The sequence below is a fragment of the Pecten maximus genome, chromosome 14, assembly GCF_902652985.1.
Source record: "Pecten maximus chromosome 14, xPecMax1.1, whole genome shotgun sequence".
Lineage (NCBI taxonomy): Eukaryota > Metazoa > Mollusca > Bivalvia > Pectinida > Pectinidae > Pecten > Pecten maximus.
The window spans coordinates 18,321,758-18,348,507 of NC_047028.1; the positions used below are offsets into that span (position 1 = coordinate 18,321,758).

Below are 26,750 nucleotides of genomic sequence, written 5' to 3' on the forward strand. Positions count from 1 at the left end.
CGTTATGTAAAGGTTTTTTGGTTTTCATTTTTAACCTTATACAAATAAAACATGGTACTGAACTAACATTTAACTCTCTTCTTTTGGGGGTTAATGATGTTAGATCAGAATATGATTTTATTATTATTATTATTTTTTTTGCTACTCTTAATTAAGGTTTTTCATTTCTATTGTAAGTAAAGGGAGACTATTCCTTCAATTTCCAAAGATGAAGTCTGGCACTTTCTGAGCTTGACCGTTCACTTTTACAACAAGGGATCTTGTTCACGCAATGATGCTTATGACAAAATATTACCCTTTTGAACAAATATTATTGTGATTGCAAAATAACAACACATGACAAAATATATTTTTCTTATATATGTTTTATAATTTCATATATCATAGTATATCACAAGTTAAACAAGTTGCTATGAAATTAATTCACACCTAGATTCCTGTATAAAAATAGTGAATTTGGAGCAACTGAATTTATCTTACATTCAAGTTTGCAATAATAACAACATATTCAGTGAAACTATACATAAAAAGTTTATCATAAGGTCATCCATCACTGTTAGTCATTCATACTAATATTGGTTTTCAAAGAAAAGAGTTCCATGTTAAGAAATCATGGCAAAGTAAACTATTTCCATGGTGATTCTAAGAAAATTTTAACAATTTTATAAACAGAATGAAGATCAATTTTTCAAATAAAAAAAATGTGCTAAAAGAGCACTGACTTCACCTTGAAAGACAATTCACACATTGGCCATTTATCTTAATTTGAAATTAAAGGGCAGTAACTCTTTTCTGAGAAGACCAGTGTTATGTATATAAATACATAGGAAATCCTGATATGCAGTATGCTCTGTATTGAGTCTTAGTGCAGAAAATGTCATACAGAAAAAAAAGACAATCTTCATTCCTCAGCTCACTAAACCTACAACAACGTTATCCACGGTATGGATTCTATAACTCACACCCTCTCACTACTTCTTCTCAAGATTTAACAGAAAATAAGCCTAGATCTGGACACACAATTACTCTGTACAAAATCAAGGTATATACATATATATAGATAAATGTAATGTATTATACATCTTGTACATCTCACACATCCATATATCTGTATATGGACAAATGAAATTGCATAATACCCCTGCTGTTATCTGAACACTTGTTGAAATCTAGTATATACATCTTAAACAAAGTAGTACAGTAAACAAAACAGAACTTAAAGTAGTTTTTCTTTTACTTCGGATAAGTTTTATAAGTTTATAAACCAGAGTTAGTTTAACCTTTACATTTTGTGCAATTCTAAGTTGTCTTATCAAAAATATTTGAACATCCACCCTTGTAATTTGGTGAGTGACTCCTCAGGGGAAATTGGAAAACATGCACAGACCACCCTAAATCCTAAATGCATCTACACATGCTACAGAGTCTGAACATCTTCAATACTTGTAGTAACTCGGTCAAGAAAAGACACCGAGTCTTCGTTTATTCCTCCAGCATGTTCTCAGCCAATGGCTATAATTTATTAAACATCTGCTTTCAAACAGCAGACTTTGTATGAAAAAATATCATGAACCAAATAAAATATTTACCTACCTGATTATTCCAAAATAATAATCGGAAATTCATTAAACACCAGGTAACATTTTGTGGCCAAGAGTTACCTCCCTTAAAATTGTTACAGATTTATCATAACTTTTTTTTCTCCATATGACAAGGGGTAAATGTAAACGAGGATATACAATTAAGATATGACATGTTAATTTTCATGATCTATAAATTAAAGCGGTCATCAAAATGATGCATTGTCAGGTCAACTCTTTGGATATTTTTATTGCAAATCATAGGTTTTTTTTAAAAAGGTGTTGTCATTATCAATACCAAATAAGGTTTTGTCATGATTTAACATGTTTAAAACAAATCAATCTTGAATGTTTTCACATCAGAAAGATTTGGTACTTTGGATTTAATACTGAGATTAATCAATGATTCTGATAAAAGAAAGAAAAAACTTACTGAATCAACATGAAATGAAGTGAAATAGTGATGTGGAAACCTTATCTTTTGTCAGAATCCGAATTTGTAGGAAGGCAATATTACAAAGACGTCTACAAATTATATCTCATCAATATAATTGACCAGACTTTAACCCTAATACTTCTCTACCACAAATGTTCCTGGTGTTTCGTCCACTCTCTAGGCTCTTTCTAACATTTTCTCTCCTTCAACATTTTTCACACTTGACATCATCACTTCTTACATTTTCAATCTTACCCTAATTTCATGTTTTCTTCTTTCATTTTGCCACCATATTTCACAATGGCCATCCTTCCTCAGATCATGCTATCATTTCATTCTTTTCCTTTCAATCTCTCTCTCCATCAATTATCTTACATTTCATAATTCCTTAAAACATTCCCACATTCTCTCAATCTTTTCTTATCTAACTTTCAATTTCAAACTTAACTCCACTCTCTCTTTCTCAAAGTTTCTCTATTAGTTGAACTTAAAGCACACAATCTTTTCTAATTCCCTCAATCAAGGTAATATATTTTGGGACAAAGGAATGCCAACTGTACATTGTACATATAGTAAACTCAACTGACAGTTGCTCGAGGTACTAGGACATGTAATCATTAACATGTAAGCCCTTTTGGTCTAGCTTCAATACACCGAGAATATGATCTGGCTAACAAGATGAGGAAGAAAAGATGCATTTCTAATCGAGGCCCAATATCTATCTGAATTGTATTGCGTGCTGGAGAGGATGATATTGTCCCCATTGAGACAAAGCCAAGAGGCCATCACTTGTTTTTATATACCAAGTTAGATAGAAGGCACATCTGCCACTAAAGAGATTTACTGGACATATAAGTGAGTGAAGTGTGACGTAGATGTCTAAGCATTAGGTAAGAGGGGTTACAAGTACTAATAATGATAGTAGTATACTCTTCCCTGCAATTCAAGACTGTACAAGTGCTGAAAGACATCAAATCTTGCGCCCATATGGAATGATTGTGTGAGTTTCGCTATGTACATAGTATTGAGGATTATTATATATACATCAACAGGTTTGTTGTAAATTCATTTAACATTTCTCTTTTACACAACAGGTAATGCCAAACACGGACAATTTCTCAAGATGAATGTAACACGGATTCTCATGATCGCCAGCAGTTCACAGTACAGAGACTAACCTCAATCGAACAGAGACTAACCTCAATCGTTCAGAGACTAACCTCAATCATACAACAAAGTCAGTAAGTATGCATATCTGAGGTCAGGAGTACCCAAGGCCATAGAAATGATCCTTTGACTAGGGGAATTATCCTTTGGTAAAAAGCATAATCCTAAGCAGGGGGTGATGATCTTAAAACCAAACCCATGATCATACACCTGGGAAAATAATCCAAAGACCTGGGTTATACAGATCACAGGCATGGGATAACTATCCTAGATCTTAGGCCAGGGATAAATACCCTAGATCTTAGGCCAGGGATAAATACCCTAGATCTTAGGCCAGGGATAAATACCCTAGATCTTAGGCCAGGATAAATACCCTAGATCTTAGGCCAGGGATAAATACCCTAGATCTTAGGCCAGGGATAAAGATCATTGATCTTAGGCCAGGGATAAATACCCTAGATCTTAGGCCAGGGATAAATACCCTAGATCTTAGGCCAGGGATAAAGATCATTGATCTTAGGACAGGGATAACTATCCTAGATCATAGGTCTGGGATAAAGATCCTAAATCTTGGGCCAGGGATAAATACCCTAGATCTTAGGCCAGGGATAAATACCCTAGATCTTAGGCCAGGTATAAATAAAGATCCTTGATCTTAGGCCAGGGATAAATACCCTAGATCTTAGGCCAGGGGTAAAGATCCTAGATCTTAGGCCAGGTATAAATAAAGATCCTAAATCTTGGGCCAGGGATAAATACCCTAGATCTTAGGCCAGGGATAACATTGTCAGATCATAGGTCTGGGATAACGATCATATAACTAAATGAAAGATATTTCAGTCAGGAAAATGACCTAGAAATCAAGAGAATGACCACAAGTCATGAATATTAACTTCAAGCCGAAAAAATGATACAAAGGGCAGGAGATTTTTCCTTAATGATAAGGAAACGATCTGAAGACCTGATTCCAAAAACAAACTTAAGTCTAAGTGAATGATCCTAAGCCAAAAAAATCTTTAAATAATGAAATTGGTAAATAATGTCTGTGGTACATACTTTTTCTATTCCTGTGGTCAAAGGGAGGTAAGTGGAGTGTTGTAAGGTAAGAAGAAGAAGAAAAAAAAGAAGATTTTCTGATGTATATTTATATAGAAACCGAGACTGATTCTCTAACTAAATTTATCTAGGTGAATAAGTTATGATAACCCCATGACCTCACTCATTCTACTAAAACTGCAGCAATATAATCCCATCAACACTCATTCTCAAAAAAACTATCAGGAAACTTTTGGCAATTATTGAACCTTTTGTGAAGTAAATATTTCAAATTCTGATTATAAATATAACACTAGAGACAGGGAATGTGAAATGATACAAGAACTATATATATATATATATATATATATGTATATAATATATATAACTGGGAGTCTGTATTGGTTTACTTTCTTATTTGAAAGTATTCATACTCAACCTGTGGTATGCAGAGTAACAAGGAACACAAAGACTACAAAAAATTAAGTATAGTCTGTTTCAGGAGATTAAATACGTAGCACTTGTATAATAGCATTAAAACTGATTCTGTTGGTATAATACAATTTAAAAACAATTCAAACCAATCTATTTTAAGTATAATATCACACATCAAATATTCATTCGTAACTCTTAATGAAGAAGAATAATCAAAAATGGTAAAATAGTTGATGCTCTGACACTGATCCATCATCTGAAACAGACTATACCCAACATCAGTTACAAATCTGAAACAGACTATAACAGAATTCATATAAATATTAAGAATTCTTGAACCTTGATGAAAATAAATACATGTTAAATATTGTACATCTATTCCTATAATGAAAACTGATAGAGGTTCACAGAAACCAGACATGGTGAAGGTTTGAAGGTACAGATACATGCATAACTGTTTTAATTAAACAACAATATTCACTGGAACATGAGAAATCAGAAACAACAATATTAAATGACCTCCTAATGTAAGTTCCATTGTGCATCACACCAAGTTTTATAACTTTGAAATTTCAGCCATATCATCACATGCCTTTATTTCACAGTGTAAGACTCACACTGGAAGAAAAAAAACTTTCATCTTTCCTAATTAATATACCAATTTACATGCTAATTATCAATTTTATTGTGTAAATATAATTCTATTGGTAATCTTTTCTTTTGTTTTTGTTTTTGTCACATCACATATTTCACGATGACAGTGCTAATTACAGTATCATTACAGAAAATCCCGCTCCAGATCACATGGTGATGTCAGAGTAAGGAACGGTAAACTCCGGTTTTCAAGAAGTCAGTCGGACAATGAAAACAACTTCGTAGAAACCGGACTTCGTGAAACACGACCAGTCCTCCCTGTCTAAAATTAGTCTCGATATATATACCGTTCACCAGCTGGCTAGCTAGGCCTAGCGTAAATGTGTAAACACTAACTGTATGATCAGTATTTAAAAACAACAATCACTGGACATTTTGTTAAACTTGTGTTACATTTTAATTATTATTTACCTCCGTTATGTTTTTTTTTTATTATTGAATTCCTTTGTCGACATCAATCAAAATTTGGTGTTTCGTTTGAAGATCCAATATATTTCTCTTTTTCAGAGTAGCCATTTTGACACCTTCCTTCGTGTATAAAGTGACAAACAAATGAACAGTGACTTGTTTTTACAGCGATTTATATCGGGTAGGGTTAATGAGTTGTTTTCACAGTTCATACATACAGGTAAATTATCCCGTGGGGACCCCCACACCATATCGCACAAAGCGATAGTTCGTACATAGCGACTTCGTGAATACAGGATTAATTTACAAAGGTTTATATAGAGGCTCAGTAGGGGATTTTTAAAGACTTCGTGAAATGCGGTATATCGTTAAATCAGACTTCGTGAAATGTGGAGTTTACTGTACATGTATTGTGGGTGTCCCTATTCATTAATGTGCCCACCTCCTAAAATTTAATGTTACACTACACAACTCTGATACAACAAATGGTATACATCCACAGTAATTAATGGAGTTTGGCCTTTTAGAACAACAAGAGAAAACTCTCCATATGGACAGATCTTATTGTTCATGACCTACTCTTCCACAGAGAAGCACACCATCTTACAATAGAACTATTCCATGAATCTCTTTAATTTTCTGATCTTCTCTTTTCATGCATGTAAAGATATTTCAAAGTTTGAAAAAATAATCTTTATGTTCGGATTTCAAATTAGAAAGGAAAGTATGAAAAACACATATATAGTGCCCTAAAACATATCTTGCCTGAGATAAAAAAAAAATACAAATTGAAAATCAGCAGCAAAATGTCTACTAGGAAAGTTTTGCAAAGTAAAACATTCGCCTTTCATCAACACCATTCTCAGTTCTTTTCAACCTGTACAACATGTATGTAGTATCTGCTGCATCATGCACTTGTCATTGCAGAATCAATCATTCTCCCTTGCAGGTCGAAAGCCTGAAAGTAAAATCAAAGCAAACACTTCCCCATACATAGTATTTTACTTAAGTTAAATGGTATTTAATTTTTTTTTATCCAAGACCTCGGATTCTTGAATTGATCTGATCCTTGAGATAAACATCCAACATTCAACATCAACATTATGCAACAGATCTGAAAACTGGGAAATTCATTTAAATGGCTGCCATTGATTGGCTAAATACAGGATGAGACACATGTAACAGCATCACTGATTGGTCGGGACACAGTACTGTTCCATAATCGAATGTCATAAAACTGTGATGCACTATGTATCCATCAGTAGGTCTCTAAAAGCACCCGGTCATCCTATCTTCAATATCCATTCATCCCTCATCCATACATCTATATTTAAGTATCACATAGAAATTTTGCACTTTGCTTGTCTGTCCATGGCTTATAAACCAACAACACATTTATTTATTTTTGGTAAAAAAAGTTTCCCATTCAAATGAAAAATGTCTCTATGTTTTTAGTATGTTTATACCACAAGTCTGATGACCTGTGCCACATGGCAGACAAAATGATAAGTCACATGGCCTATTGAGGCTGGGAGGCAGATGCGAGGTCACATGTTGCCGAACAGCAGATAACCTGGGAATGATCTCTAATGGCTGAACCAAGCGTTGTTGTACTACACTGGAAGCCACGCACAAGTTTGCAAAGATAGTTCAAGAAAAGCACTTCACTGGCATGGACGGTCTGCAAGATAAAAAGATCAGTGTTCAAAAGTGACTTAAATAAAGAGACATGGCAACTATCTATGGTCGTAAATAAGGATTAACATTTGCATGTTACCAGGGCTTTCACTTGACTTCTGTTTTGAGGGTCAAATGAAATCGCTACAGCAAAATTTTGCGTTTGGATAACTTGACAGTTTTCATATATACAATCAGCATTTTAGCATATCATTGATTTTCTCTTGCTCTGTTTTACAGCCAAACACAGGCTCCTTTCCCTAGTGAAAAAGTAGGTCTTTTCCCAAAATGAAGAAGAATATAAGAAAAATCTTCCCAATTTTCATAGAAAAACTTTGGAAGATATGCAAGCATAGGCTGCTGACTGGAGAATTAGGTAGAAAACCCTGTATGGGAGGTCGGAGAAAACCATCTATACTCACCCTTATCTTTTGACCTTATCAACTGCCCTTCTGATATCTTGTTCAGACATGTGTGACATGGCTAACCTTCCCATCAGTCCTGCCACTAAATCATCCGTGATGCCCGGACAAGATTTTTCCGCCAGCTCAAAGGCATTCCTGAGTTCATCCACTGCTTCGGTTCTCTGAATAGGCCGACCATTACGACGATATTCCTCCTTATAATCTTCCTTTAACTAAACAAAGACAGAATACTCTAAATTTAGCAATGAATTGTACGTGGAACGCCACAGGATAATGAAAATTTAGTAATGAATGGTGCGATATCGATGTTACACCAAAGGATAATGAAAACTCAGCAACAGGACAAATTTCTGTAACACAAGGAGAGAATATTGTAAACTCAACAGTGTCCACAATATCAAGAGTATGCTAGAGCAATAGACATATATGGCAGTAATTTTTTAAACTAATAACGCATTTTACAGTGTAGCGTATGTATCCATCCACTTTAGTCATTGTTGACTAAGATTCCCCACAATGCATGACAGTAACATTTTCAAACATTTATTAGGATAGGTTACTTAGCCAATTAGCAGCATGAAATCCCCCCTCATCCAAGTATCCCTTAGGCTATGATGGATGAGGGGCATTCTTTGAGCTTTAGCCTGAGACTAAGAGGGTATCATTAGATATTAGATATTAGAAGGCTTAGCGAAAAAGAATTTGGTAATTCATTTATCATACACCTTGCCTAGCTGAAATATAACGTACATTATCATAAGAATGTTTAATGCCATGTCTGTTAAAATCCTCACCAAAGACTCAAAGATCAAAATATAGGTTACTGTGACCTAATTCTGGTGCATGACAAAAATGTGCCCACACACAAATCTTGGCTGTTACTACATATATGCAAAATATTTTAGTGATGCTGCTTGAGAACAAAATCAGGGATGGAAGGAAACACAATATACAGAGGAATATCATCAAAACTAAACGCACTATTTGTTTAAACCTTGGGCATTACAAAACATATGGTGATTGATATTTTGCCTCATCACAAATACCAGTGCATTCTGTTTTGACTGTCTGTACTAACATGGCACGATATGAGACATGAGACCCAACAATGTTAAGGCAGATCAGGAAAGTGAAAATGAAGATTGACATTTCTCAAAATAAACTAAAGATATTGATCCACTGGACAGAACTTTGTCTTACATACCTTTGAAAGTAACGGAACAACTGTTGATGTGAGACTGGGTGACAGACGAGGGATATCGGGCATCGACACGGGCCGTGGAGGCTGAGGGGCCTGGGGTCTCTGAAACAAAGGGGAGGTCACTCTTGTTACTACATTTCATCTTACCCAGACGAAACACTGAACAAAACATCACATCTGTGCAGTAGCCCAGTCAAATTGTGATCTTGATCCGTAACTTGGAATCACCCTTATTGAAAATAGCATTCATTTTCTTTTTTTTAAGTATTTAAATTTGTACCAAAATGTCTGTTGTAATGCAACGTTATAATACATAATATGTTCCACATCACTTCAAAGACAGCATTATATAGTTGATATTGTAAAAATATATTTGATATAATTATCACTTTAAATTTCTTTCCAAACATTTAATTTGCTATAACCAATAAGATTCATATTATTTTAAAAAGCTTGATATGTATATATACACAATGATAAGTAAATGAAACAACAGCATCCTTTATACCTTTCATGCAACATGCGATCTATTGAGGATGTATTTACTTCGTAAACTCATACTTTGACATTATGGAGACCTCCATTTTGAATCTCCACAGAAGTTACAAAGCATACATCCAAGGTATACATATATACATTAACTACCAAATTACCTCAAGTCAAGTCCCCATATACCAAGTCATCAACTATGTTAATAAAACTGTGCTTCAATTATGTGACAGAGAAAAAATGGATTAAAAATCAGAAATGAAACTATTAAACAAGAATAAGATGACCTCAGAAAAAAAATCAACAGAAAAATTCCTGAAAAAGAAAAATAACTAGTCAACGTCTTTTCTTATTTGTCAATGCAAAACAAATATAGTAGATATCTTTTTTCAGTAACAATAGTGCTTATGCTTATTAAAGCCTGTTTGCTTTTGATAATTTGGTAAGTATTTAGTTTATTCATCAAAGAATAGGAAAATATATTTTGTTGAAAATATCACTCTCCAGCATAATCTTTAAAATCTATTGACAAGATTTGTACAAGGGGCTGTAAACAACTTGTCCGGATTGTAATCTATAAAATAAACATTGTAAATAAAGAAATTTGTTTATATGGATCCCTGCAATTCCATATGACACAATTATATACTTTTGATTACATCAAAATGTCTTCAGCTGTTCTAAAGAAGTAGTTGTTTAAAGGGAAAGTTGACAGATTAATGAGAGAAGGAGAATGCAACAGCATGGTATTACTTCTTATGGTTTTTTGTCAAATGATGAGTTTAACACTCTAAATATTTCATGAAAATTAACAACATATAATAAATTTATATGTCAAGATGTACAAATCTCACACAGATAGTAATAGATAAACCTAGCTATCTCAAAGTACTGCATGAGATCAAGTGAACAGAGGCAATAGCTGTAATCATTACGAACATACTCATAAAGTACTGAGACATTGAAACAGAAATCATAAACGTATATAACAAAATCCTTAAGATCCAAAATCAAATCCTGAATCAATCTTTACATGAAATAATATTTAAATACATCATAATAAAAATAGATGTAAAATAACAACAATTTAAGCACTGAATATCCAAAAATGAACAGTTGTCTTAACAAATATATTAGACAACATAAGATAATCCAATTCAGTGTGATTTGTCAGTTCAATAATAAGTTGCCTATAACTTTTTAAAAACAATGTAAAAACTGACATGAATTGTAAAAATAGCTAAAAATCTCACCTTCAAATACAAAACTGCACAAAAACCATTATATTACAAAATATCTGAAAACTTACAAGTTAAGATATTTGAGTTCAATCTTTTTACCTGTTTAAATTCATTTTTTAGAGAGCAGAAAATCAACAGTTAAAAAAAGAAAATATATTTCCTGTTAAATACTTCACAATTGCAATATTTTTAATATGATTGTGTTAAGATCATCGTCAAAATCAAACCATTGTTTTTGCCAGTGCAGATTTTAATGTTTATTTAAATCATACATTGTTAGACCTGATACCTCGTACCAGTATCAATATACAAAGATATTTGGGAACGAAAAAGTTTAATCACTGAATTTCGAGCTTTCATTTACAGGTTCAGGAAATCGAAAATGAATCAGGTTTGGGGAAAAGTCTGCTTAGAAGTTGCAATAAAACTCAAATAGGGAAGAATCAGGGGGCGAATGTCATCCTCTGAGAGGCCCTAGGTCATTTGTGTTACTTTGTCTGGGTTGATCTGAAATACCTACCAGCCAAATATCTTGACTCAAGGATTTCTGGTTATTGAGAAGAAGTTGTTTAAGAGTTTCAACAAATTTGACCTCTGTGACCTTAAATATGGATCAAGGTAATTTCTTTTGCAACCTTTGTTGGAGCTGATCCCAGAAACCTACCAGCCAAATATCTTGATATTTGAACTTTTTGATATTGAGAAGAAATTGTTTCCAAAAAAAAACAAACCAACCCAACAACAGACAGCCAATGGATGCTGTACCACAGCATAAGCTCACTTGGCCATTCAGTATAGCTGAGCTAAAAAAATCCACTGTAATACTTCCATGTTTGCTTTCATAATGTATGTGGACTTCAGTAATATTTTTGTAGATGTTCAACAAACCAGCACTTCAATTTCCAAACAGAAAATCAATATATGTGTACATGAGCAAAAACTTCTACGGAAATGCAGTTTTAGAATATAGTTTACATTCATTACATCATAGCCAGATAGCTTATAAAATATTGCTATTGAAGTTAATTGGAACATGCTGATGACAAGATCAGTAAAAATTGTGATAATCTTTTTTATGTAAATGCAGTTCTACATGCTTATAATATATAAATGCCAAATACTTGTGAAGAAGAATATCAGACAGTCTATATTATTTGCCAAGCAGGCTCCTCAAAGTACTACTTCAGACAAATACTGTTTCTGAGACATGCACATCAGGAAAAAAACCCCAAAAATTTGTCAAAAAATGTAAGAACAAAATCTCTGATTTCTTTATTTTTGTTTCTGATTTTGGAGTTTAAACATATCAGACAAGGGCTATAAAAAGTAAATTTAATGTACAAATCAAGCATTCTCTAGTAAAAGTTACAGATAAGATTATTCAAGACAATTTCATATCCTGGTAAATACATGTAAACTGCAAAGTGTGGGACACTCCAGTCTGTTAACATTTTACAAGTAGAAAATTGCTTCTATGATACTGATGCAGTATGACCAAAATATCACTTGCCGTTGTAATAGCTATTGAGGATTTGATTAATTCAGTTATGGTCTAAAGTGTAGATGTCTGATATTAGGTAAGCTATAAAAATTCTTAGATAATATTCAAAATGTTTTAAATTCAATTAAAATAGCTGAGTTTGTTATTATTTGGTGATGATATAGAAGAAAATGGAAAAAATGTTTTTTTTTTTTTTTTTTTATTAATTAAGCATTTTAAAGCTTGAATAACAAGACCGTATTAGGAAATGTTGGGATTAGCTATTTGCACAGGCTTATACTTATATAGCATGTGCTCACATAGTCACTCATATTGCCCCCATATAAATATGATTCTCTCTACAGTTTGTATCACAGTTTTAAGTTAACAAGATGATTCTGTCAAGGACATCCAAATATTAAGATAACAAGATGATTCTGTCACGGACATCCAAATATTAAGTTAACAAGATGATTCTGTCAAGGACATCCAAATATTAAGTTAACAAGATGATTCTGTCAAGGACATCCAAATATTAAGTTAACAAGATGATTCTGTCAAGGACATCCAAATATTAAGATAACTGATTGGAGACAACAGGATTACTATATTATGTACACTGTAGATTTTTTACAGTAACAAATTTCATGGGATAAGAAGAAACAATCCATAATATCAATTCAAAATTAATCAAAAGGCCTTAAAATAAGTAATTGAGCCAAATTTGTGAAGTTTAACTTGCTTCATATTAACAGAAATTTGTACTATGCCTATTTTGTCTCAAATTTTTGACTCTACATCGGAAATGTAGGGTTGAATCAAGCTTCCAACTGGGAGAAATTGATAATTCATAGATTTCTGTGTTTTATAAATAGACCCAAGTTAACAGGAATATCTTCATGCTGGAGAAGAAGAAAAATGGAAGAAAATTCATTAGTATATGTATTAAATATTTCAGTAAGAACGATGCTGGAAGAAGCCCTTCAACATGCAGCAACATGCAGATTCTCAAATGGCAGGCCCCTGTTGGACATAACCAATGTAACAGATGCTTTGATTGGTCAGTCAGAAAATGTTAGGACATAAGTCAGAGTCTAATTAGTTAATTCAAACTGAAGAAGAAAATTTGAGATCTGCTTGTCAAAAGAACATGTGCAAGATGAAGTTTTCATTATTCATCCAAACTGATGAGTAAAAAGTTGAATCCGAATATGTCAGAATACAAGCTTTATAATACTTAACTCATTAATGATTTACACTCGTTTTAGGTGGGCATGATACAATATATACTGGCTGACAGGACAATTATGTAAGAAATTTACAGTAACTAACATGACTTGTAAAACTTCTCAAACTGTTTAACTTCCATCTCATAGTGACAGACTAACATAAATCACACAGGACATAGATTAAATAATCAACAGATTTATAAAACAAGGTTTTAATATGTCTGGATTCTAAATGTTGATCAGATTTATAAAATAAGGTTTCAATATGTCTGGATTCTAAACGTTGATCAGATTTATAAAATAAGGTTTCAATATGTCTGGATTCTAAACGTTGATCAGATTTATAAAACAAGGTTTCAATATGTCTGGATTCTAAACGTTGATCAGATTTATAAAACAAGGTGTCAATATGTCTAGATTTTAAACGTTGATCAGAAGCTTAAGGGGACTGAAAATTACCACTGGGCTTAATATAATATCCTGATATAAAATAATTATTTCAACATTTAGTATCAAAGTCAATCTTAGTTGATTTGGCTGATGTATTCTGACATATTACAGATTTTTGTTTGCATTAATGTTATTTCTGAGAGGAATAGATTAGTGATCTCAAAGAGGAAATATTGTTTAAAACAAATGTTTCAATCAATTTCTACAAAGAATTTACATATCAAAATATCAAAAATTTCCAGAAATCCAATCATATTTGTTTTAATGTTCAATTGAAAGAATTTTGTATTCGACAAATTTAAATGATTTTTTTTTTTTTTTTTAGTTACAGCTTTTCATTAATGATACTCTTTCCAAAACTGGACCGGATTCCGTAACTTCAAGATTATTTTATATAAGCAGGGCATATGTCAATCAAAACATTGTATGACGTGTGTGGTGTTATGTTCCGACACGTCCTTGCATTCCTGATAGTACCACGTCCCAGGAATACTTATACACCGCTCCCCAGGGCCTGCCAAGATGAACCCCAAATCAGGGGAGGTAACTCACATAATATCCACCATAAGGTCCATGTGATAGATCCTTGACTTGAGAGAACCGGTCCATATGTTGGTCGGATTGGTGATTATTGCTACTAGGCATATCATACTGGGATTTGGGTCGAGATAATTGCTACAAAGTTGTTTACAAACAAATAAAACACATCAATGTTTTGCTAACCTTTAAAAGCACAACTCATAAACTGGTCACTAAAACAATAAGTACATGGGATTCAGATTACAAAGTGGAGTTCAAAGCAAATTCAACACAGCAAAATCCTTCATAATTGTATGAAGATAGCAATAAAAAATGTTTTAGTACGCCAATAATTTTATAAAAGCTGCAAACCTCAAACTGTCCAGTTTTCATAAATTAAATACAACACAATTATGAATTTTAAAGCAAAATTCACAGCATGACTCAAGGTTTTCATTTCACAGCTGGTTTAATGAAACTTAAATGTTAATATGCAAAAAAGAAGGACACAATCTGGAAGCACATTTAAAATATCTTCAGAATAGAATAAATTAATTGTTCAGTCATAAGGCCACACCATTAAGCATAAAATGCAAGTATTGAGTACCATCATAGATTTGTCCATATATTTTACACTCTATCATGTAATAAAGCTTGATCACCATTTAAGAGAAAAGACATGAGATCATTCTATACAGTAAAATATCATCTGTACAGACACTGACTGTAGCGTTTAACTGGAATTATGGACAAACTGTCCAGAAAGTTGGTGACATGTAAAATTATAAGAGATTAATCTACTGCCGAAATGAACTCCATCTATAAGTAATCTACTGCCGAAATGAACTCCATCTATAAGCAAAGACGTTATGTTTTCCAGCAGAAATTTCATCTACAGTCTTAAAATTACAAGCATTTCCGTGAAAAGAAAGCAGATTAAGAATATCAATGACAGAAAGTTTACATTATAGATATTCCTATTTGCATGAATAGCTGGTCATAAACCAGATTAATGTTGAAGAATATATAATATACCTCTCTTATGGAGAAGAGAAAGAAAGCATCTCATAGGCACATGCTGTGACAATGTTTACAATAACTATACTTCTGATGATCACACATAAGACATGTCAAATTGAAACAAGAGGTTCCTATCCTATTGTAATGAATTCAGAAATAGTTTTTATTTATCTTTAACGATACTTATACAGGATATGGTACTTACAGACTTTAATAATTTTATGAGAGTAATTGAACCATAGGATTCCTTCATTATCTAGATGATGTATTGAAAGGGGAATATATTTTAACTACATTTTTACTGGATAAAACCCCGTCTAAAAGTCACATAATTGAATGTACACCTGTACATGAACCTCTAGACAAAGGCATCTTTTTTATACTTGCTTAAATTTTAAGATTTTCTTTACATTATGAGACAACTAAGATTCCTTATTGACTAGGTGAAGCATTGAGAGGGGAATTTATTGAGAAAATTTACTGAATGAGGCACTTAAAGGGGAATTTTAATTAAATACATTATAAAGTAGCTGCCAAATTTCTTATTTACTAGATGAGGCATTTCAAGGGGAATTTTTATTATCAATAAATACTAACATTATAAAGTAACTGCCAGATTTCTTATTTACTAGATGAGGCACCTGAAATGAATTTTTAGCTGGATGAAGTAGATGCACATTATTTACTAGATGAGGTATTTGAGATAACAGTCAAATCATTAAACAAAACATCTTAAGGGAATTCTCAACTATGGCCAAGACAATGCACACAAAAATACACAATAAAGTGGAAATATTTGTTCACAGCAAAGAAACCTAAAGGGGAATTGGAATTATTGAAACAATGGACAAAAATATTAATGGAATTCAAAATTACTTGAAAATTGTACGATAAAAGAAAATCATGCATGTTAATGTGAAAAGGCGCATGTTAGAGACACTTACTCGTTGTTGTTCGCGTTGTTGCTGGTCACGGTATTGATGGTTGTTGGGGGCGTGGCCAGGAGATGAGGCGACGTTTGAGGAGGGATGCTGGGCATAGTAGTTAGGTTTGGAGGGGGACACTAATGGAGGCGTGATATCAGAGCTACTACGCAGGTGTACTACCCCCGTCTGAAATGGCAAGCAGAAACAACACTCGCTAAACGTGGTCACTACAATCTACAATCTACACAAGCAGCACACTGCATCAAGTCACAAAACATGCATCACTTGGTTTTGTCATTAGAAAATTAATTGTTTCCAGAAAATTACATAAAGTTGATAAATATACATAAATTTCTATTTTCTTTTATTTATCAATATCATTATTAAACCATTTGTGTTATCTTGATTTAACCATTTGTGTCTATAAAATTATACTAGACTATTTCCTTGACAAGTAAGTTTTAAAAGTTAAATCACTTAAAATTGTGATAAAATTTTTATTTTCATAATGGTTAAAAACTTGTTCATTTTCCCATCATATTGCATTGTTAAATATCTAAGTATAAATTAAAAAAAAAAGATTGCAAAAAAAAAATCAATTTTAATGATATTTCTTTCCAGTGATGCATGGTTTTTAAATGTGACATGAAAATTTCAACAGATATACATCACTATACACGTTTAATGTAACCAGTGGCATGTGCGCAAGAGAAGAAATCCTTGCAGTCAAAAAACTGGACACATACAATTTTCAATAATGCTCCCTCGTAAGCCCACCACAAAATTTGCATGGAAGCCATAAAATACACATACAATTTGAAGCAAGGCAACAAACAAAGGCTCCAAATAATGTCAGTCATTTTATCTTTGAATCTGTGATTTAACCATCTTATTCTCTAGGATCTCATTGTGTGGGGTAAAAATCAACAATGCTGATTCTTCATCTATTTATCTATTTGCCAAAATGTTCACTACTGCCTTTTCTATGTTCTTTATCAAATCTGTGAAATATATATTGAACTGTTTAAATTGAATTTTAGCGCATGTATGAACACATTTTCATATTTTTCACCCATTTTATTCCAAAATGAACAAGAAATGTCTAAAATCCTGTCTCATTCTGTATTTCTAACCTCATATATTACCATATCTATTTATGTGAATTTTACACAGATAACATTTCGGTGATTTTAATGTTAGATGATCCAGTTATAAATCAAACTGTCAAAACACATCCTGTGATAAGTCCTGGGACCAACACTTGGACTAAACTTCAAGCTGGCTTATTGCAAGAAAATTCAACATCATCTGGTATGGATGGGCTTATTACCAGACATTATAACTGATATAGGAAACAATTTCTTAAAATGATTCATTTTTACATGTAAAACTATGTTAAAGTCAAATTAATATTGTAAATTATCAAATATATACATCATACTTGAAAACATGGACATGTATATTTGAAATGTTATAGCTTGCATGAATGTTCATCTAACAAGAAAGCCTGTAAAAACAAGCATAATCTCAAACATACATACCACATCAGTCTTGTAAGTTTGAGTCTCAGAGATAGCATTATTCTAAATGGTGACTTCAAGTAGATTTGTAATTAATTCGAAATTCTAAACATCCTAAATGTCCAGATTCAAAATTTTCAAAAAGTTATTTTTTATTTCTGATATAAAGAAATACAAAATATATATACATAATATGCAGTTAGTTAAAACCCTATTTATTAATTTTTTCCTTTTTTTTTTTTTTTTTAAACTTCAAATAACAAATAATTAGTTCATAACATCATGTAAATTTGAGTAATCTTAAATTCTGAAGTTTTTTCATATTATGAGAGTACAAGATTTATAAATAATAGTCATCACACATTGCTAACAGGTAGAAAAAATTGCCACCATTTCAAGAGGTCATAACAAAGTTGTGAATTTGATAATTTCCTTTCACGATGGACCTCATAATGAAACAGCCAGGAAAACGTGTTTACTATCAATATAGAAATTGTAAAGATAGGCAGCTAAAAGATGAAAATGAAGTGAATACATTAATTACATTAAAGCAGAGTTAGATGAACATTCATGTTGTAGTTAGGTGCATTTTTTATAAGTGTTTATAATAAATATATAGTAATGGTGTTCAAAATATCTTAAATTAATAAATAAGTAACAATGTCAGTGTTTATTTTGTAAGTTTTTCATAATGAAACCAAAACTACTACTTAAAATTTTGAATAATTCAAAATTTTATTCTAAATTAAACTTCAAGGAGTTTAATGATATTCAATAGCATTTCGTTGTTGGTACATATGTACTTGCTATCATCTATTCTGAAATATTTTCAAATTATCAATGACATAATGAAAATGGAAGTTTCTATATTTCTTTTGACAATTTCATGATTTAAAGCGAAATGACAATCATAATGTAAAAAATATCTTATGGTTCACCATCTAAAAATAACACAGATAATTATAAGGTAAGATAACTTGTAATAAAATATCTTATGGTTCACCATCTAAAAATAACACAGATAATTATAAGGTAAGATAACTTGTAATCAGGTCGTTTTAGTAAGATGTGTGGTAGTCAAAGGCCAATGTATTAGTGCCTTCAACAGTCTGATAAGGGACAAGGGGCTACAAGGAAACAGAAAACCAAAGAATCAATTGAAGACAAAAAGGTGGAAATAAAAAAGACACTACTGAGATGGCAAGATAAAATATTTTAGACAATGAAATAGCTCAGAAGTTAATCTGGGCCTCAGATTCAAAACAATATATTATTCAGGGTTCATAATACAACCTTTGGTACGCAAGATGTTATAAACATTTGATATACGCCATATTGATTTTTATATATTTTGTACTTTGATATATGCCTGATCAATCAACCAGATGTTAAGCTGTATAAGTGTATTGATATCTATACAAACAAACCTAGGCTAATCTGACATGTGAACTATGTCGCATGGATTTCATAAAACACAAATTTTATTTTAAAGCTTTAAATAGGGGACAGTGATGTGTTGAATCGAGCAGGATGTTGGAATATTGAGAGATCAGATTGTAGATTTCACTTAAGATAAACTAACTCTGTAATACCCGATCATCTTTTGGAATTAACCAAAGATATGTTTAATACACATATTTAAGAACATTGGGGGATGGCAGTATCTTAATAAACTATAGAACATACTTAATGAATTAATGGTGTTAGTGTTTAGGGAAATATATCAATATTTGAAGATTGGCTACTAGACAAGTAAAAAGCATCTAATCAAAGGGTGACATGCATGCTGGGTGAACCTGTCCAAATCATGCAAAGCGTGGGGTTCTCAGATCCATTTCAACATGTGCAGGATCATCTCAGAATACGTAACGATTAATGGGCGACATGTTGCCACGGTTACTAGGTAAAAAACACTCAAGGCAGTATACATCTGATTCTAAGTTCTTTGCTACCATAGTATGCCTTCTCATACAGTATCTGCATTAAGAAACAAGACGGTATTTACTGGATTCTAAATTCTCATCCCATATGTTCTTTCTCATATCAGTATTACAGGCAAATATTTTTTTCATCAATTTTAGCTTTATTTCAAAATCTTTTCAAATATCTGTAGTATTCTCTAATAGGAAATCACAAATATCTGTAGTATTCTCTGATAGGAAATCACAAATATCTTTAGTATTACCCAATAGGAAATCATATATTATATACATAACTTTTCTTTCCAAATAATGTACAACACAAAACTATTACTTATTATAAAATAATAAATTCACTGCTTGATCTAAATAATTAAAGGAGACATAATGTGCAGATCACAATAATATCTTTTTTCTCCAGGTCATAAATTTTAAAGTTAATATTAATTTTCCACCAGAAAGCTCCTTTCTAATCTTAAACAACCATATTTCAAACACAGCAATAAGGAATGAATAGACTTAAAATTACATCTGTACTGAACACTAGTAGAAGCAGAGAATTTGGCCTTCTACCTCCATTTACTGTTTTCTTAACACTCCCCCCCCCCCCCCCCCCACCCCTCTATTCTTGCTATCAATTTAACAGAGTGCAGCAACATGTCAACCCTCTTCATCCTAACTCTCTTTTCAGACTGACTCAAATCAACCAAGTGTAGACAAAGTGTTATAAATGCATATATTCTTTCTTCCTCTTTTTCTTTTTAATTTAAAATTAGATTAAAGAATACCATTCAGGGATTGTCATAAATTTCCACTTTTCACGAGGCATTTTGCAACTACATGTGTTAAGCCTTTCAATTTTTGCAGAAAGGTCTCTGTTAAGAAATGAGGATTAAATGATTCATGAATGTGAACAATGTCTTCACTTAAGATTCTGAGTCAGTCTTGTGCGATTTGCTGGGATGGCGAGCTCGAACTCCATAAATACGAAAGAGCTGATCAATAAACTTACAGGTTCCCTCCGGTCAGTGTTTAGGGCCGGGGCTGACTCCGCCCGGCTATGTATGATGGGTCCCTTATGTACTGGCTAAACAAGACAGAGCAAGTCTGGGTATAAAATACCTGTCTATATGAGGTTTGTGTTAGGCACCTCGCGACACCAACAGTCCTTTTGATGTAGTTACATTCTATACGGTCATTAATAATTAATGAAAAATTTCTCAGTAAAAACATCAAGGTCCATTTTCCCGCAATTTATTGTTTTATTTGAGAAATTTCCCCCCAAAATCCTGTCAATTCTCTACAGTGACATGCACCAGAAATGGAACCACCGACTACCTAACAAACAGAACTAGGACATGTCAACAGGTACATTAATGATTCTAGAAACAAGGAGAAAAGGATATAGACAAGAGAAAACTAAATTCTATTTCGTGCAGCAAGCAATAACCATCATGATTTGTGGAACTACAGGGCAGTATCTACATTCTCGGTCATCACTCTGAACATGTAGGACACCGACACTGTTATAGCTACAGTGTATGAATATTTTTGTGAGATAAGTGGGTACGAATTGTACTAATAAGGACTCTTGGACCATGCATGTGCAAACAATATATAAATTCATTTGAATTAAAAAAAGTGTTCCATAAAGTATATATGTGATTTTTGTGTTGAAAAAGTTACTGTGACTGTGACTCTCAAGCTATTTTCTGGATAAAATATAAATTTATACAAAAAGGCAATAAAGAGAATGACTCCATTTAAATTTGAATGTGATTTCTTCCTCTTTGTAAGAAGAATATAAACATGGTTAGATAAAGGGTGGAAGGCAGATGGACCAAACTTACAGATGCGTGCATATGAGAAGAATTTGGGCGATCTCGAGTAAAATCTGGATCACTCCCCATATTTTTCCCTCGTAGATTTCCTGCGTGCATTACATTCTGAAAGAACAACACGATACATAGTCATGCAGAGAGATGAGGATGATTGTGCATATCAATGGTTCATAGCAACCAATCAGAGTAACCATAGCAACAAATTAAAGGATCATAGCAACCCAATGAAGGATCATAGCAACCCTTCTGTGTAAACATAGCAACACATCAAAGTAACATAGCAACACTTTAGCACAGTATAATGCAAGTTGTCAGATATAAATGATAGGTCACTGTATTGCTACAGATTAATCCACCAAATTGTTTCAAAAGAAAGTTTATAATATAACCATTAAACAATAGCCATAACAACAATGACGCTTTATCAATGTCCTCTTTCATTTTGAATTATATATCAAAATGAACAACATTGTAAGTCTTCCCTGTCTTTGTCAGAACGGTACATTTAATCAGCAATTCTCAAAATTCACTTAAGATTCTTTTACTGTTAAAAGAGTTGATCATTTATTGAAATTGAAAATCTATCATAAGATCTAATTTAAAATTCTCAAAATATGAAATTTTAATGCCAAAATATTCAAATTGTGGATCGAGATACCACAATGCAACAGTGTTCCAAATTGTTTGGAATGACACTGGTGTTTCCCGAGAAACTTCACTAAATGCAAATTTATTGAAAGTCTGGTTTCCCTAGTTTTATAGTCACTAGACCATAAATCTGCATGATGTTGTACAAATATGGCCTAACAACTACACACCAAGTCTTGTTTATGTGATTTTCATCACAGTTGAGACAAAAATTACCTCCGCACTTTTGAGATTTTGATTAGTGGAGTATTTTTCAATTAAAATTTCGATTTCATCTTAAAGTGATGTTTGCAGTAACCAGTGACCTATATTGAAGTTAATTAGCAAATGCACAGCAGAATACGGCAAAAGATTTCAATGCAAGAAAGACAACTCTAGCTATTAAAATGCATCAAGTACAGCAAATAGGATATAATAGGAAAGGCCTTATGATCAGTAATAGGGATACCCTTTTCTCCCTCCCCAATATTCTTTATCTGGAATACTCTATACACAATTACAAGGCTATTGGGTGCATGATTACATGTAGTAAAGTGAGAAAAGGAAGCAATTTTATTTTTACATATCACCTGAAAACACAAAGAACTGAAATAAAACATGCAACATAAATTTTTTTTCTTTGAAAAGAAAATTCCCTGATATTTTCTGAGGTCAAATCAGAAACAAGAAAAAATATTGCTCACACATTAAACAATATAAAGAGTCATGCAGATATTTCATAAAAACATGCAGATATTTCATAATAAGGTATACACAGGGTAAAAATATACTAATAGTAGCACACAAACATCCATTACAGAGTATCTTGTGTACAAGTATGTTAAAGTATGGTACAAAAACACGAGTACAGAAATAATACAGTACACAATAGTTTAATAAGAATCTTAACAATATTACAAATCACCAACACAGTAACAAGTCGAGGATGATCACCAACACAGTAACAAGTCGAGGATGATCACCAACACAGTAACAAGTCGAGGATGATCACCAACACAGTAACAAGTCGAGGATGATCACCAACACAGTAACAAGTCGAGGATGATCACCGACACAGTAACAAGTCGAGGATGATCACCGACACAGTAACAAGTCGAGGATGATCACCGACACAGTAACAAGTCGAGGATGAAACCAATGTCTCTTGATAGGGATTTCAAATCCACTTCACAACTACAGTAAGAACATTTTATTGGTATACCTGTACTACAGTATAACACAGGGATTTGGTATAATGATTTAACCTTTCCCCAAATTCCATTCCATAGTTATCAGTTAGATGTTTTATTGATTAATGCAATGGAATTCAATAGCTTAGCACAATACTATGTGAGGGAAACAGTTTAAGTTTTGAAAAACCATTCCTATACTAAATGTATATTTTCTTTCCAATATTACTAGAACTTTCATAACAGTATCATTGTCATTGTTTCTGTGATACAGATCATTTGTTTTACTTTCTTAACAGTGAATGAAGAGCCTGATGTCGGACAGTAACTACAAACTGTTCCAACTCACAGGAAACAAGAAACATCTTTTTAGGGAAGGCAATTATAATACAAAGAGAATTAGTTTTAGCAAAAACAGTAGGCATAAAAAATTACAACTACATAATTATCAAACATTTTGGACATAAATTCCTCCCGCAAAAAACCCCCCAGACATTAAATATGTTAATGACATAATTATTTAATCAAATTTCTTCTTTTTATATTTCTCCCACTCTTGCTATCAGTTCCACTGTTTAAGTACACCATGTTTGGTGACACTCTTACTATCAGTTCCACTGTTTAAGTACACCATGTTTGGTGAGTATATCTATTTTGCATCATCATCGTTTTTCTTTTCTCAATATAATGTGAATTACAGTGTGACATAAAAATGTCTTTATATGATAATCTGGCTAAATGAGAGAAACAAAATCTCAAACTTATGACGTTGGAAATAATTTATATCAAATCGACCGGTTTATTTGTAACCGACTTGATGAGATTTTATAAATTATATAACTTGTTGAATACATTTCTTCAGACCATGTTTTATAAAATAAACTCTAAATTTCAGATAGAAGACTGGACAATTTTAATATGCATACATCTAAAAGCAAAACTAAATTTGCTGGTCAAATGAAAGAAAGCAAACCATGTCACAAAATTAACTGATTAAACATCAATTGATGGCTTTGTTAGAATGCCTGAATACAAGCCATGTGATATATTAATGAAGTGGTGTCAGTGGAAAATGCATAAACAATTCTTATATTCACGTAACACTGGGTTATTTTCTGTATAAAGTCCACAGCAAAGCCACTTACAGATTCTTCAGTCCCTCTGCTGGCAGGGGCTGGGATTTTACTTCCATTGTTTACAATAACCTGTTGGAGATGTTGTAAAGTACAACTCAACAGCTCACAAGAATAGATCAAACTAAAAGGATATCAATTTAGCCCAATTTCTTATCTCACGAAATTTGAAGAGTAAAGATATATCAATTTATCACAAATTATTCTCTCACAATATTCAAATAGATTTATCACATTTTTTTCTCTCAAGGAGAATTTTTTTAGCATCAAAGATAATTTTTAGAACTGATTTCACAATTCTATTTGTTTTAGTAATGAAACATTTATGGTAAAATGTGAAAAAGTAAGCTTACATAAAAGCTATCTCTAATTCATTGGCAGATTGCTAAGTTACAACAGTAATAAGTAATCAAATACATTTTTTTTGTATCTGTGAAAATTCAAGCAAAACCATATCAGTGGTAAAAAAAACAACTTTGTTTCATTGGTTTGAAACTTACATCATCATGTGAGGCATTTACTGCGGTCCTGTTATCAGGAGGTGCAGGGGCAGGCCGTTTCTCATAGTTAGAATGCCGAGTCTACACAACAGGAACATACAGAAACACCATCAACTGATCAGGTGTCAAATTCACTGTCCAACCACAACCCATTTAAATAATGTCTTATCAAATTATTGATCATATTTATTTTATTCTAGAGACATGTTCTATTCTTTGTCTGCAGTTTGACACGTTATGAAAAGTAAAATTTGAAAAATTATCATTTGATGTTCTTGGTTATCATGTGACAAAGCATACCTGAATCAACTGAAAAATTAAATATTAAATGATGTTCAATTCAGATCTTCAAGTTATTATATAATCTCAATGATAACATATAAATGCTGCCCTCAGGACCAGCATTAAGACTTTCCTTCTTTTTTTTTTAAATATTTATTTCCAGCATCAATTGATTAAGACCTGGGTGAATCCCATCATTGTTTTTTGTACAACAAAGTGTGACATTGTTGTGAACAAAAGGAACAATTCTTTAAAACCACATAATATTAGGTGATCCATACCAAGATATTAATGAGAATACATAAGTGCTCTGGGTAAAATGAAAACATAACTTTCTTGAAAGTCCAATTTTACTTAAAATTTATTACATTTCATGTCAATTCTACAATTCTAAAAGACCTTGATGAAATATTTATTGTTTTAACAGGGCTTAAACTTAAATTATTTCTTAAGTGAATTGTCAAACTTTTACATATTTTGTTTAATTCTCAGAATTATTTAGTTTTTACAATGTCATTGCAGAAGCTACAATTTCATTAACATTAAAACTGGTAAATTTGTATCAACTGAATATCTTGGCTACATTAAACTAGCGTCATTTGATGTTCAGTCATACACTATCAACAAAGACAGCCAAATAGAGCGATGACGTACCTTCTGAAATTCATCTGTCAAAACCAAAATCCATAACAAATATGTGTAACGCTAAAAGATAAATGTGTTGTGTATTGTGCTGATATGTACAAGTTGTCGGTCGTGATTACGGAGAAAGCCGCTGGAGGTACCAAACAATTTGTTCCGCAAAGAAAACCAATACAGCTAATGCTATAATGTGAGGCATGCCTCCCATTAAAATGAACAGTTGGTATAAAACGGAAGGCCCAATAGTTCTTGGGCCATGTAGGGTCTAAACATCAGAACCAATCAAAGGGGCCATATTTGATGTCAGACAAAGAAAGGAACAATCAAAGCTAACAGTGGCCATCTTTGATGTCACACAATTATCAGAACCAATCAAAGGCAATAGTGGCCATCTTTGATGTCAAACAAAGAAGGGACCAATCAAAGCTAACAGTGGCCATCTTTGATGTCCCACAATTATCAGAACCAATCAAAGGCAACAGTGGCCATGTTTGATGTCCGACAAATATCAGGACCAATCAAAGGCTACAGTGGCCATCTTTGATGTCAGACAAAGAAAGGACCAATCAAAGCTAACAGTGGCCATCTTTGATGTCAGACAAAGAAAGGACCAATCAAAGCTAACAGTGGCCATCTTTGATGTCACACAATTATCAGAACCAATCAAAGGCAATAGTGGCCATCTTTGATGTCAAACAAAGAAGGGACCAATCAAAGCTAACAG

At 32.6% G+C, this 26,750-nt stretch overlaps 1 protein-coding gene across 7 annotated transcripts in view; it reads right to left on the reverse strand.

The window, feature by feature from the left end:
• Positions 1-347: 347 nt before the first annotated feature.
• LOC117341922 (serine/threonine-protein kinase 25-like) overlaps positions 348-26,750 on the reverse strand; it is a 49,533-nt gene continuing 23,130 nt past the window's right edge. For 3 of the 7 annotated variants that reach the window (XM_033903783.1, XM_033903785.1, XM_033903786.1), the window contains 7 exons: positions 21,662-21,757; positions 20,824-20,898; positions 16,391-16,558; positions 14,460-14,582; positions 9,022-9,120; positions 7,815-8,029; positions 348-7,396 (listed from right to left, as the gene is read on the reverse strand). In XM_033903783.1, coding sequence (XP_033759674.1) covers positions 7,817-8,029; positions 9,022-9,120; positions 14,460-14,582; positions 16,391-16,558; positions 20,824-20,898; positions 21,662-21,757 — 774 coding nt within the window. In that variant the 3' untranslated portion in view covers positions 348-7,396; positions 7,815-7,816. Of the gene's footprint in view, positions 7,397-7,814; positions 8,030-9,021; positions 9,121-14,459; positions 14,583-16,390; positions 16,559-20,823; positions 20,899-21,661; positions 21,758-24,614; positions 24,675-25,102; positions 25,184-26,750 lie in introns of all 7 variants that reach the window. The other 4 variants (XM_033903784.1, XM_033903788.1, XM_033903782.1 and 1 more) reach the window with 3 other exon arrangements.